This window comes from Leguminivora glycinivorella, chromosome 8, assembly GCF_023078275.1.
Source record: "Leguminivora glycinivorella isolate SPB_JAAS2020 chromosome 8, LegGlyc_1.1, whole genome shotgun sequence".
In the NCBI taxonomy this organism is placed as follows: Eukaryota; Metazoa; Arthropoda; class Insecta; order Lepidoptera; family Tortricidae; genus Leguminivora; species Leguminivora glycinivorella.
Window position 1 is genome coordinate 4,559,154 of NC_062978.1, and position 14,420 is coordinate 4,573,573.

Sequence of the window (14,420 nt, forward strand, 5' to 3'; positions counted from 1 at the left end):
ACACATTTGAAGAAAGCTAGATTATATTATTATTACGTGTAAGTAGAATTAACTAGGGGTGTACCTTCTTTTTATTGAATTTTGAAAAACAACCACCCATTAAAGACAAGTCCTATAAGCAGGACTCTATACAGCTAACAGTACATTAAAAAATTTAGATAAATTAAAAAGCTGAGAGTAGATACTAAATGTGCCACACTACACACCTTGGCAGTGAGCCAAGAAAATAATGTTTCTCCTGAAAATCTAAATATAAAGCTTTGGGTACGATTGCTCAGGAGCAACTTCACATTGTAGATCAACAATGAAGGCAGGCACAGCAACAAATAATAAACATCACTTCATATTACTTAATAAATTACCAGTCAAATTATAAGTCAAGCCTTCTAGGCGGTTTAATTAAACGACCAAATTTGGAATATACAGTCGCTGCAGAAGTCGGTGTACGTGTATCCTCAGCCTGACTCGTTGCTGAAGCGTACTGGGATCGGGATTCCTGTTCAGCTGACTTCTCTTGTTGGGATTCCGGCTTAGGAGTTTCCTGACGTTGAACTTCCTGCTTAGGTGATGGTGATACTGACCTTGATTTTGGTAGTAAGATGTGCTGCCTGTTGCGTCTACCAACGAATCCATCTGGACTGCAAACAACATAAGACCTTGGTTCAGGACCGACATCTACTATTTCTCCTGGCACCCATACACTATCTGGACTCTTTTTATAATATACTTCATCTCCTTTTTGAAGCTCTGGCAAAGTTTTTGTATTTTTATTATAATATTTTTCGGAAGTCGTTTGATTTTGTTGTTTTGAGCTTAAATGTTCCTCAAATCGAACTGTTTTAGGCCTTAACTTTTCTGCTGTCGTAGGTAGTAAAGTTCTTAGACTACGTGACATCAGCAATTGAGCTGGAGAGGCTAGATTACCTCGTGGAGTATTCCTGTATTGGAGAAGAGCAAGGTAAGGGTCTGTACCTGCCTCATCACATTTAGTGAATATCTTTTTGCAAACCTTCACTCCAGACTCAGCTAATCCATTCGATCTGGATAAATATGGACTAGAAGTTGTATGCTTTATGTCCCATTCAGCCGTAAACTTTTTGAACTCAGTAGAGTTGAAAGGAGGACCATTGTCACTGACTATTTCTACTGGAATACCATGACGGCTAAATATAGGCTTCAGTGTATTTATCAAAACATTGGCACTGGTTGTACTAACACTACACACTTCAATGTAGTTTGAATAATAATCTTCAACTACCAAGTAAGTTTTATTCTTGAAGTGCATAAAATCAATTCCAAGTTTTTCCCACGGAAGTTTTGGTAAGGAATGTGACATGAGAGGTTCAGGAGGGTTGGAATTTCTGTGCCTTAGACATATAGGACAAGACTCTACTATATTTTTAATGTCACTTGACATGAAAGGCCAAAATACATTTCCTCTCGCAAAAGCCTTTGAACGCTCTATTCCTAAATGACCACTATGTATAATTTTGAGAATATCTGGCCTGATCTTTTTGGAATTAATATACTGCTACTTCTAAACATGAGACCGTTCTCAGTATGCAAATCATGTCTGTATTGCCAATATTCTTGTACTTGTGGCACTACTTTCGACTTAGTTGTAGGCCATCCTTCAAAGTAATATTTTTTCAGAATTTGCATATCCTCATCCGCGTTAGTGGCATCCTTTAACCACTGAAGACGTTCAGGTGAAACGGGTAAGGATTTCATTAAAGCGTTGACATGAACAACTATGTCCTCATCAAGCTCGTCAACACTAGTTTCTGATAACGCGGCTCTGGATAAAGTATCAGCAATGAACATGAGAGTACCTCTTTTATATACGACATTGAGACTGTATGCTTGAATTTTGAGCATCATTCTCTGCAAGCGAGTAGATACCTCAGCAAGTGGCTTATTGAAAAGTGTTATCAAAGGACGATGATCAGTTTCAACAGTAACTGTTTGACCGTAAATAAACTGATGAAATCGAACACATGCAAAGACTATCGCATATAGTTCTTTTTCAATCTGAGCCATTCGTTGCTGTGTTGCTGTTAAAGTCTTAGACGCATAATATACAGGATGGTTATTCTGTAATAATACCGCACCGACGGCTTTACTGCTAGAATCCACTGACAGAACTATTGGGACATTTACGTCAAAATGTGTTAAAACTGGGGCATGACAGATCAGATTTTTAAGACGGTTATATACTGTCTCATAGTTTTCATTCCATGTAAAGACACTGTCTTTCTTTAATAAATCCCTAAGAGGAGCTACTTCCTCGGCTAAGTTCTTTATGAATGGACCTAAATAGTTAATCATGCCTAAAAACCTCTGTAGATCCTTAGTACATGTAGGTGACGGCATTTCTGTTATGGCTCTAATTTTCTCACTATCAGGTTTGACACCTTGTGCTGTGAAAATATGACCTAAGTATTTTATACTTGTGACCGCAAATGTGCACTTAGCTTTATTGAATTTTATGTTTAGCTTTTGTGCTCTGTCGAAGACCATGGTTAAACGTTCATTATGCTCGTTTAATGACTTGCCCGAGACTAATATGTCATCACTATATACTGTAACACCCGGTATATCACAAAAAGCTTCAGTCATCACTCTGTGAAAATATTCTGGGGCACAATTGACTCCAAACGGAAGCCGTTTGAACCTGTATCTGCCGAAAGGCGTATTAAAAGTTGTCAGATATGAACTCTCTTCATCAAGACGACACATCCAAAAACCACTGCTAGCATCTAAAGTTGAGTAATATTTAGCTTCGACCCATCGATCTAAACTACCTAGATGCACCATCACGGCTTAGAATGTGTCCGCAGCAAATTGTGCTTGAAAATGTTCTAAGCACAATTGGGCGGTCAGTAGCGCTTCATCCGCCGTGTCGGCAACATGCCTAAGAGCTCCGTAAAAAAGTGCAAAAATAACACCTTATATACGTTGAAAAAGGATGACGTATCGTATTTCCGGTAAGTAATTGTTAATAATTTTATAATGTTATGCATTTGTGGTCAAAATGGCTTCCTAACTTACAAAAAACATTTATTTTCTAGAATAATTAAAGTAAATTCCTTGATTTGGTCTTACGCAGTTTGTCTCTTTCTCTCGCGCTATACTAGTAATGAGCGGACGGCGACAAAAGATGGATGAAGTGGAACATAGTTAAAAATGGAATGATGGAGTCGCTAATTTATATTTTTTGTAAAAGAAGCCTATTTCATATTAATAATGTATGTATTTATTTATTATTATGGACCAATAAGTCTGAAATAAATGATTTCAATTCAATAATATTAATACATATCTTATAAATTACTTTAATTATAAAAAGAAACAACCCGGGAATAGCAAATTCGTTTTTAAGTAATAAAAAAGCTTTTTATTCCAGATTCCCAAAACAAGACGTTGAAAGGGAAAAATGGCGCAAGATTATAGCTGAGGAGCGGAGAGAAGATTTACCCAAACAAAGCTTTGAAAGAAATTACGTAGAATAATAAATTAACGTCATCGTTCAATTCTTCTTTGTTTTAATAGCTACTTAATTCATATTCTCCAAGTGCACCCTCACACACACCACATACAATCCCTCAACTGTTTACCTTCACATAATCGCTACACATACACTCACTACACGCACACACACATATATATATATATATATATATATATATATATATATATATATATATATACCTCAGTTGACTCTATTTAATAATGCAAACATTGCAAAACGTGGAGATATTAATCAGTTCAGTTGCAATTGTCCCCCAGTCCAAATTGTCCCGCCGTACCTTATATATTTTTTTGAGATAATATCAATAAAAATATCGTACAGTAAAAACTCATTTTTTTTCGCTTAAAATACGCAACATCTCGAAAAATGTTATACCAAACGTTTTGTTCCTTAAGAAATTTTCTATCTAATAGGATTTTTTAAAACAGTTTTTCGCAAAAATACCGCAAATTTCCTCATTCTCGCCTTTCATCTCATAGCGCGACTCCCATGATGCCTCTGTCCATCCTCGTTCCCAATGTAAAAATGGCGTTTAGATTGTTGCAGCGCAAACAAAATTAAACTTAAGTTGGTTGCAATAAGACGTAGATTTTTTTAAAAATATGCACACCTGCGATCTGCGGTAATAAAATTTTATGGCTTTCGCGATGATCACATTCATTAATGTCATAACCGCCAATTGCTTGCATTTGAAATTGAACTTTAAGTACTAAGAAATAACGTTGTTTTTGTAAAAAAATGAAAGTAGTTTTTACTACATTGCGAAGTTTTCGTTTGTCAACTGGACGCACACATTTGCAACTAAGCGATCGGACACTTTTGAGTGCCGAATTTGTAGGTGATAGTGTATCTAGAGAAGTTTAAATCGATGCTTCGACCACTTTAGAGCGTACGAAGTCAACAGTTGGTATAGGATAGTGACTACGACGAATCGCTTGATTTAAGTTTCTTGGGTCCAGACACACCCTTAGCTGGCCATTCTTTTTTTCTACTAGTATTATAGAGCTTACCCACTGAGTTGGTTCCTGGACCTTCACGATGACATCCATCTGTTCCATTTTGTCCAATTCCTGCTGAAGTTTGGGATAAAGTGCAAATGGCACTTTCCTTGGCGCATCAATCCTTGGCGGGACATCTGGATTAACAGTTATGTTACACTCACCTGGTAGACATCCTAGACCGACAAAAACATTATTATAATCAGACAGTAACTTTTGTATAAACTTATCATTTGACTGTGAATTTGACATTTCAACTTTTGACTTATTGTTAGACATAGACATTTTATTTTGACTGTTTTGACTACTCGACTGTGACATTTGACTACCTGACATTGACGTGTTGTTTTCTTTAGACTTACCTGATTCTAACAAATTTGTTTGACATGACTTATCTTGACGTTCATCAGGTTCTATGGTATAAATCCGTTTTACTAGACCCAGTTGACTACACGTTATTCTTCCTAACACAGTAGGTGAATCAACATTTGCGACTTGAAATGTTATAGGCTTTACGACAACCATATTGTTGACAGACAATTTACACATAAGCGTTTGCTCGCCTAAAACGTCAATTTTATGTTTACCATATGCAGTAAGACTTGTCTGACTCTTGTCTATCTTGGCCTTGAGGTTGAGACTGTCATAGTCTTTGATGTTTATTACATCCGCTCCACTTCCGGTATCTATAAGACAATTAATATCCACACCATTTATTGTAAGCTTGATTTTCCAATCTGATTCAGGATCTGCGTTTCTCTTGATGTGTCCTACAAAGAAATCATCAGATTCTTCCGCTTTTTCTACATAGCGCACATGATTGCCTGATGACCTGCACATTCTCTTGAAATGTCCTATTTTGTGACAATTCAGGCATTCTACATTGACAGCTGGACACTTGAATCTGTGAACTTGACCGCATTTTCCACACGATGACTGACGTTGCTGACTTGACTGCGCTTGGCGTTGCTGACTTGACTGTTGTGACCTGTGTCGACTCTGTTGTGACTGTGAACGCTGTGGACGTTGACTCGATGACGTGTATCTTGATGGCGTACGTGACCTAGACCTGTCCATGTATAATACATTCGGCTCTTGCATAGTTTGCGCATGCTTCTTGGCTGCGACTAAGCCCTTGGCTACTTGCAATGCTCCATCTAAGCTTAAGTCATCCTGCACAAGCAGTTTTTCTTGAACATAAGCATATTTTGAATGCATGTTGCATATAAACATTGATTTGATCAATGTATCTTGCAGTGATCCAAATTTACACGTTTGACTTTTCGCTCGTAAATTTGTGACGAACTCGTCTAGAGTTTCCTCTTCACCCTGCTTGTACGTGAAAAATATGTGGCATTCGTATGTTATGTTGGTCTTTGGTATGAAATAGTCGTTGAATAACTTCAGTAAATCGGCATATGCGATTTTTTCTTCATCTTTCTCGAAAGAATTAAAAATCTCGACGCCACGCTCACCAATTGAATGCAAGAACAGCGCGACTTTGCGTGCATCTGATTCTTCGTCCAACGAAGACGCGCGAAGATACAACTTAAAAGATTGTACCCATTTTTTGTAATTTTCCGCCATGTTGCCCTTTGTGCACATGCGACTGCACCCGAGTATGCCATGTCTTTTTATTTTAGACACCGTGTCTTCTTCTTCCCCATTTCGACTGACTTTGTGAGTTTTCACTTCTGACACCATGTAATATTAATGGGTGAAATGACTAGACCAAATATATAAAATATTAGGCTTTAATATGTGAGACGACATGTTGACAATCCGATATGTAATCATAGACAATCCCCGATGCAGGTATTACATAGATAAGACCTAGGGTATCTAAACTACATACAGGTACCATAACACATCACCCATGGTAACCTGAGTATCAGTATATTCAGTATGCATATAGAGTCTGTAAACTATATTAGAGTTTGACTACCCCTGACAACTTAGAAGATGATATAATCTTTATTTTAACATCTTGAAGTCGCTTACCGAGACTAGGTTGGATGCCATATCCCTCCTGGTGGGAGTCACAGCCTCCTGCGGAACATTGCAATTATTCCGTGCTTTCGTCTTCGGAATGGTTCCCGTGTGACTCGGATGCCGCTCGTTGTTACCAGGAGCCATAACAATTGAGATTTCCTTCAGCTGAGTGCATCAAGACTTTAAAAATATATGTACAACTTATGAATTGGCCGGCGCAATTAATTCCGAAAGTACGATCTTGGTGAGAAGCCATCTACACACCATATTCTAAAAAACATTCACAAAAGGATTTGCTTTTCGACTTTTAAGAAATACAGACTCGAATGAAACAGTTGCATCAAGTTTAAATTTCGGTAAACACGTGAAATCTTTAATAATTACTAATTTAGAGAGAGTACAATACAATACACCATACAACACAATCAATCACCACAGAAAAGTAGTGATGTGTTGTCTATCGACAGAAAACAAATACATTTCACAATTTATATAGCAGTGACAATTGTCAATATGTGTCGCTTAACTTCAAACCTGGGTAAATCCATTCTGCTTTAAGATTGAATATATAAAAAATATTATATGATCTGAAAGATAATCAGCCTTATTGTAGAATGGATTTACCCAGTTTTGAAGTTAAGCGACACATATCTACTATTGTCCCAGATTTGTAAGAACCTCTTTTTGACACATGACAGCGTCCACAAAACGTAAACTCGCGCAACCTAATGAAATTTTAAATAAAATCCTGTAATAATATTTAAAAAAATCAAGTACTTAGAAACAATATTTCGCTTACTTTAAACATAATCTAATACATGTTACATTTTTGCGGATCTTCGTTAGTGAGTATTTGACCTGATTTTACGATATTAATTTATCACCCAGGATTTACTTATTATGTCATTTATCATTCATTTTTATTTTTATTTTTAACTAGTGCTGTGGCAGAGTCTGTCATTTCGATTCAAATGACATTTCACTAAGTTGATAGAAATCGTATATTTGTTTAAGCACCTCCTTGTACATAGGGCCTAATCGATTCAACCAATTCGAAATTAATCGTTAGATTTGGCAAACGATACGTCTTAGCCACATCGCAACATACTTCAAAACAAATGTGTCAAAAATGTGAACTTACAAATCTGGAAGTTCCAGATTTGTAAGTTCACACAGTTCCAGACTGGAACAATACAGCAAATATTTAGTCCCAAAGAAACATGTTTATTACCAATTAAATTTTAATAATTAATATTAATTAACAAAAAAAATTGGTTGTCTGTAAAGTCGGTTTACGGACGGTAGTTTAACGTGATAACGTCAAACATTACAGTAGTATAGACAGGGGCGGTCAGAGTATAGCAAAAGGGGCCCGATTCTGGGACTTTTTTCACGTTTTTTTGTTCTTATTTGAAAGAATGCATTAAAATAAGCATCTTTTATAAATTAAAGTTTTTTTAAAAACCTACTAATTTAGGAGTTAGAGTGGTGCAAAGTTGCAAAATTTTCCCGTAGCATTACTAAGGCGCCAGAGACAGAAAGCGATATCGACGGAGCCCCGCTTACGCGCTTACGCGGGGCTCCTATTCTGTGCAGTTTGGCCTTCGGCCGTTTGAAGATATCTAACGAACTTAACCTATACCTATATAAAAGTCGTCATTTTGTATCCTAGACCGTTTGCGAGACACGCGTTAATTTTATTAAAATGCTAGTGCCATTTACTAATCTTAGAACCCTAATATCTCAGTAAATATTAATGGAAAAGAAAAAGTTTATATAACAAAACATCCTTATTTAAACGTGTTCTATATGATTTATCACTATTAACATAGGTTATATTGGTAAAAAAAATCATCGTAAATTTTCTGTCTCTGGCGCCTTAGTAAATACTATGGGAAAATTCGCAACTTCGTACTGCTCTAACTCCTAAATAAGTAGGTTTTTCAAGCAACTTCAATCTATAAAAGATGCTTATTTTAATGCAATCTTTCATGTTTTTAAATTACAAACACTCAAAAAACTTTCTAAGTCCTAAAATCGGGCCCCTTTTGCTTATACCCCAACCGTCCATACACAAACCACTTGCTCTTGCTTGGTGGCCTTGAGGAACGGGACAATGACGTCATCTTTTTCGTGCATGCATATTGGTAAAAAAATCATCGTAAATTTTCTGTCTCTGGCGCCTTAGTAAATACTATGGGAAAATTCGCAACTTCGTACTGCTCTAACTCCTAAATAAGTAGGTTTTTCAAGCAACTTCATTCTATAAAAGATGCTTATTTTAATGCAATCTTTCATGTTTTTAAATTACAAACACTCAAAAATAATAAATGAAAATTTTTAACAAAAATTTTCTAAGTCCTAAAATCGGGCCCCTTTTGCTTATACCCCAACCGTCCATACACAAACCACTTGCTCTTGCTTGGTGGCCTTGAGGAACGGGACAATGACGTCATCTTTTTCGTGCATGCAGCCCGTAGTAACGAGTTATTAGACGTTATCACGTCAAAAATCTAGATATGATGATAAATACGAAAAGTAATAATAAACTATTGCTAAATAAGTTATCGATAAGAGTTGATATAATTTATGTATGGACATCACTTAGGACGTCATTTTTGACATTCCATTCCTTGTCTATGGTTTTACAAAGATGTATAAGTTTAAGAAGACGAAAAGAACTTGCGAATTAATTTTTAAAATATTTCAGAAACAAATTATCTCGAGATTTCATCTGACAAAAAGAGTTAAATATGATTTGAATCCTAATATTATTTATGTGTATTAATCAACGAATTTATAAGGACAAGTCACAAAATCATTTGTCAACTCAAACGTTTGGAAATTTGTACCGTTAGCACATCGACTCGTACCTCGCACTCTCGCATGCTGTAGAGCGCGTAGTGTAGAGCTACAAATGGCAACTGTGACAAGCATTTGTCTCTTTCCCACTCATACTCATTCAATTCAAGTTATTCTCGTTGGTTTGTAGTAGTGGCTGGTTGTGTCCTCAATTTCGCCGGAAAATTTAATTTCACGCGTAGACTCTGTCATAAATAAACTTTTATGTGTTATTGATAGTTTGCGTGGATAGCAAGTGTAATCAGTGAATTATTGTTCAAAACACACAGGTGTTTTTTTTAATTAACGGCATGTAAGTTGTATTTATATAAGTTTTATTCTTTCTTTTTGATTAATTACAAACCACCTTGGGGATTTGTAACGGAGCCGCCGGTGTGTTGTGTTCTACTTTTTAGATGATATAATTATTATTTATCACAGCGCTCAAATGAGCGGTTATAATAGTTTGGAAATTATTTGGTCAGCATGTAATATGTTACTATAGGTCTGTACCTACGTAGAAAAAGTTTTATTATATTTCGAAGTCAATAACTTTAAAGTAGGTAGTAAGTGCCTAGGTGGTTGTCATTTATTGAATAACTAGCGACCCGCCCCGGCATCGCACGGGTACTATACCTACATGTAAACCTTCCTCTACAATCACTCTATCTATTAAAAAAAACCGCATCAAAATCCGTTGCGTAGTTTTAAAGATTTAAGCATACATAGGGACATAGGGACAGAGAAAGCGACTTTGTTTTATACTATGTAGTGATAGTGATAGTGATACACGATTAAAGTTAAAGGCCGGCAACGCACCTCCAACACTCCTGGTGTCCATGGTCGGTAGTTATCTCTTACCATCAGACGACCGTTTGCTCGTTTGCCCCTATCTCATAAAAAAAAAGGTTACATAGTAAAAAGTAATAAATTGTACTACTTACCATATCTACATAGGTAGGAATCTTGAGGCGTTTTTTAAATCAAATTTGAGGAAGGTTATAGTCATAGTGGTCTATTATTATTTCTTTGATATATTTGCGTCCTTTCAATTAACCTAATCGGATGAATACCTACGGTGACTAAATCTAAGAACCTCTTTGGTACCTCTACCACATAATACATATTAGTACAAGCCTCTACCTAGGTATACCTAGTATACCTACTCACAGACTCTTTATATTTATTAACGAAGGTAATAACTAATAAAAAGTAAATGGACTGTTTTTAGGTAGCTAAAAATATTATAAATACCTAATTATCTTTCCAAATTGTAGCCCACTATAAATTAAAATAACGAAAATCGTGGATGGTCACGGGAGTGGCTGGGACCAGAGGGGTGGGTTTGTGGGTGCGCCGACCTAGTTGGTGGATTATGCCGGCAGGCTAATTAATAAAAACACTCGCGAGTTTTGTGCCAGAGACGCACCTTTCAATTACGAAGGAACGAGTTGTATACCTACCTATGTTTATAAGAAAAATAAAAATTTGTATTGAATCTCTGTTTGGCCCTATGGTTGACTGGTAGAGAATGGCTTTTGGCATTAAGTCCGCCATTTGTACATTTTTGTATATTTTGTGCAATAAAGTTTAAATAAAAAAAAATACAAACATAGGTACAAAAAGCAAGAAGTCCTAACGTGTTTTTTTAGAGATAACCTACCTGGAGCCTACAGGCTCGTTTAGCAAGGCACGGATAGAATTCTATTCTAATCCCATTAGCCTGCCAATTAATGTTTAGCAGAAAAAACATCTTACCTACTTCACAACATAGTCTATTGACTCTAGACATAGATACCAAGCTAAAGTTTTGAAGTTAGGTATTACGTAAAATAACACTTACCTACACATACAATAATTATCATTATAAGTATATAAAGGGCAAGTCGCACAGTTTCTCGTCAGTCATTCACTAACTGTCGCCGAGCTAATATAAGGAAGAAAATGGACGAATTAAAAGTGCATGTAAGGCATTGCTTACTATATGAATTTCAGTCTGGCCATTCAGCCGCCGAAGCAGTGCGTAATATATGTCAGCGTGTTGCTCCTGAAGTTGTGTCTGAGGCCACGGCGAATCGATGGTTCCAGCGGTTTCGTAGTGGCGACTTTTCATTATCAGATTAACCTAAGTCTGGTCGACCGGTGAAGATTGATGTAGCCAAATTAAAAACCTTAATTGAAGGAGATCCGAGGCTAACGAGTCGTACTCTTGCTACCGAGTTAGGCTGCTCTCATGTCACCATAGAAACACATTTACACGAGTTGGGAAAAAACTACAAATACAGTGTTTGGATACCGCACGAACTTGATAGAGATCAACTAAACCGCCGTGCCGATATCTGCATACAACTTCTGTCTTTTCGCCGCACATTCAACTGGTTGGACCATCTTATCACTGGAGATGAAAAATGGGTCTTATATATAAATCACACATGCAAACGTCAGTGGCTAGCTCCAAACGAAAAAGGAATAGAGGCACCAAAAACAGAGCCTCACCCGAAAAAAGTTATGCTGTCCGTTTGGTGGGATATTCATGGTATTATTCACTGGGAACTCCTACCAAGTGGAATGACTGTTACCGCATCAGTATACTGTAATCAGCTTGAAAATTTAAACCAAACAATCTGTCAGAATCGTCGCATGCTAAAGTTTTTTTCTTACACGACAATGCTCGCCCACACATTGCAAAAGTGACTCGGCTAAAGCTATTGGAGCTAGGTTGGAAAGTGATACCTCATCCACCGTACTCTCCAGACTTGGCACCTACGGATTACGCATTGTTCAGATCGCTAAGCAATGCCTTGAATGAAAAAAAGTTCGATGATCAAGCCCATCTACGACAGTACATAGCTGAGTTTTTTGAATCTAAACCTAAGAACTTCTTCGCCGATGCTATTCATTCTTTACCAGAACGATGGAGACGAGTAGTAGATAACGAAGGCCGTTATATTTTTGATAAATGATTAAAATAATAAATTAAATAAAAATTACAATATTGGTATTGATTCGCTCATTACTTTCTTACCAACCCAATATATTAACAGAACGTGACGTGGATAAAATGTAAACATTTTTTTAATATATTTTTTTGACGTTTTTGCTATCCATACGTCCTTTTTATTTACTTTTAATTTTGACGAGAATTTTTTTTTAAGTAATAGGTACCATAGAGTAAGTATATTGATAGGTAGTAACTTCTTTACGTATAGTAAAGTCTATGTACAGGAACTTTGTATTCCTTCTACGCTCAACGCTATGTCATCTTGACTGTATTTTATTTTATTTATGTACATACCTGCTGTACTATCGCAAAAAAATTAAAATTATGATACATGCCCTAGTTATTTATCTACCTGTCGTCACTAAATTTTGATCCGACCATTTTGAATCTACTTCCAGAATCTAATTAATGTACCCAATATGTGGCATAACATAAGTTTACATCAGGTACGTAAATGAACATGACTATTAGTAGCTCGTCGACTTCTTTCAAAGGTTGAGCCTGTTCGTAATCTTCGGAACTAAAATAGTCATAGAATGTATTGGATCTCATACATTTCATTTCACGACTTTTCTCTTTCCGCATAAGTCGCATCGCATTCAACTTAAAACTTATAAAATGACGATTTTGTAAACTTTCGCTTGCCTTAACACAAGTCTTCCCGAGTCTCCCAGTATCCGGTATTAAATATTTGTACCTAATTATTTAAAAATGTATTTATAACATTTACTGAATAACATAAAGCTTCAAGTTAAAAACAAAACATATGTTAACGGTTAGAAAAAGCTTTCAAGCTTCGCTTCGTTATTTCAAGTTTGCGTGGTGATGTCAGCGATGACGTCACGCCGGTGGTGAACCGGTCCGCTGGCCTCCAATTATGCTAATGTTGGGCCCGATGGTTCCACCATCTGCAACTCTATAGGTCTTTATAGAGATGATGTGCATCTAAGCGACCTTATTAGGGATTTGCGTAGCTATCTAATCTACCATATAATCTTGAGTGTTATAACCATAAGTAGTGTTTTATTTATTACATTCGTAAGCATGGAAGTACGGAACATGTGTGTATGTGATATGTGTACATTGTAGTCGTAAAATGACACATTGTAGCGTATAAAGGGTATGGGTAATACAAAATAGTACATTACGATACAAGTGCGTAAAAAAGGAAGTTCGACACGAGTTACGAATTTCCTTTTCGCACGTGTATCGTACGACGTTTTTCAGTACAGATGAGCATCCGAAGTTTCGACCTGGCATATAATGAACCTCTTCTCGCACTAGTGCGTAAAGAAAACACCATCTGTACTGAAAAATATATTAGTAAACCGTCGGTTACCAAGAGACTTACTTATAGACTTGTAGAGAATTTTTGAGCATGTTTGTTTTGCTTTGATACGGTGATAAATATGACAATATTGATGAAATAAAAATATAATATATGCTAAGAACAAAAAACTTATCGTAGAGAAAGTCAGAAATGGAACTTGATGCCAAAATGCATTCTTTACTCTACTAATCAACCCTAAGACCTAAGTGCGTTTTCACATTATCCGATCCGATATCGGATACCGGACTGATATCCCATACATTACAGGCGCCCTCTTGGATTTTTTCCATTGAAATCCTTCCGGCTTCCGATATTGGATCGGATAATGTGAAAACGGACATCTACAATTGAAAACATATTGAGTATGTAATATTTATCAATATTTTATCATAAGGGGTAAGGGGCGATGTTATTTTTAGTTCCTTGTTTATTTACTTATTTTTTGTCATGCAGAAAACGTCCGCGAGCGATACTACATATTTTTTTTGGTTCTCCCTGTTTATATTTTTTACATACGTACATTTAAATATCCCACGCGAGTCAAATACGGACAATTGGACATTTCCACAATGAAATTACGAGGGAATTAGATTGCCCACTCGGTCCTCAGCGATAACACGAAGACGACGGTTTATACTTTATTTATAGCGACTACCTAATATTACAATAGTCTGACATGGACAGGCCAGGGGTCATCCGCAATAAAACGATAAGTTTGTGGTCCGC

The 14,420-nt window shown here is 36.4% G+C and overlaps 3 protein-coding genes across 4 annotated transcripts in view; 1 reads left to right on the top strand and 2 right to left on the bottom strand.

Annotated features, from left to right (window-relative positions):
• The window catches only part of LOC125228662, a 47,113-nt gene extending 40,162 nt beyond the window's left edge, over nt 1–6,951 (bottom strand). The window contains 1 exon segment of the mRNA XM_048133317.1: nt 6,532–6,951. Coding sequence (XP_047989274.1) covers nt 6,532–6,666 — 135 coding nt within the window. The 5' untranslated portion in view covers nt 6,667–6,951.
• On the bottom strand, nt 350–6,160 carry LOC125228455. 2 transcript variants are annotated; one of them, XM_048133012.1, is made up of 2 exons: nt 4,695–6,160; nt 350–638 (listed from the first exon to the last, which is right to left on the bottom strand). In XM_048133012.1, the coding sequence occupies exons 1-2, from the start codon at nt 4,703–4,705 to the stop codon at nt 371–373; spliced, it is 279 nt and encodes a 92-aa protein (XP_047988969.1). In that variant the 5' UTR covers nt 4,706–6,160; the 3' UTR covers nt 350–370. The 2 variants fall into 2 exon arrangements, with proteins under 2 accessions (XP_047988969.1, XP_047988968.1); XM_048133011.1 differs by having other exon boundaries at nt 4,543–6,160.
• A 2,504-nt stretch (nt 6,952–9,455) lies between the features above and the next one.
• Nucleotides 9,456–14,420, top strand: part of LOC125228664 — a 50,661-nt gene continuing 45,696 nt past the window's right edge. The window contains exon 1 of the mRNA XM_048133318.1: nt 9,456–9,676. The gene's annotated coding sequence lies outside the window, so the exon portion shown is untranslated. The remainder of the gene's footprint in view (nt 9,677–14,420) is intronic.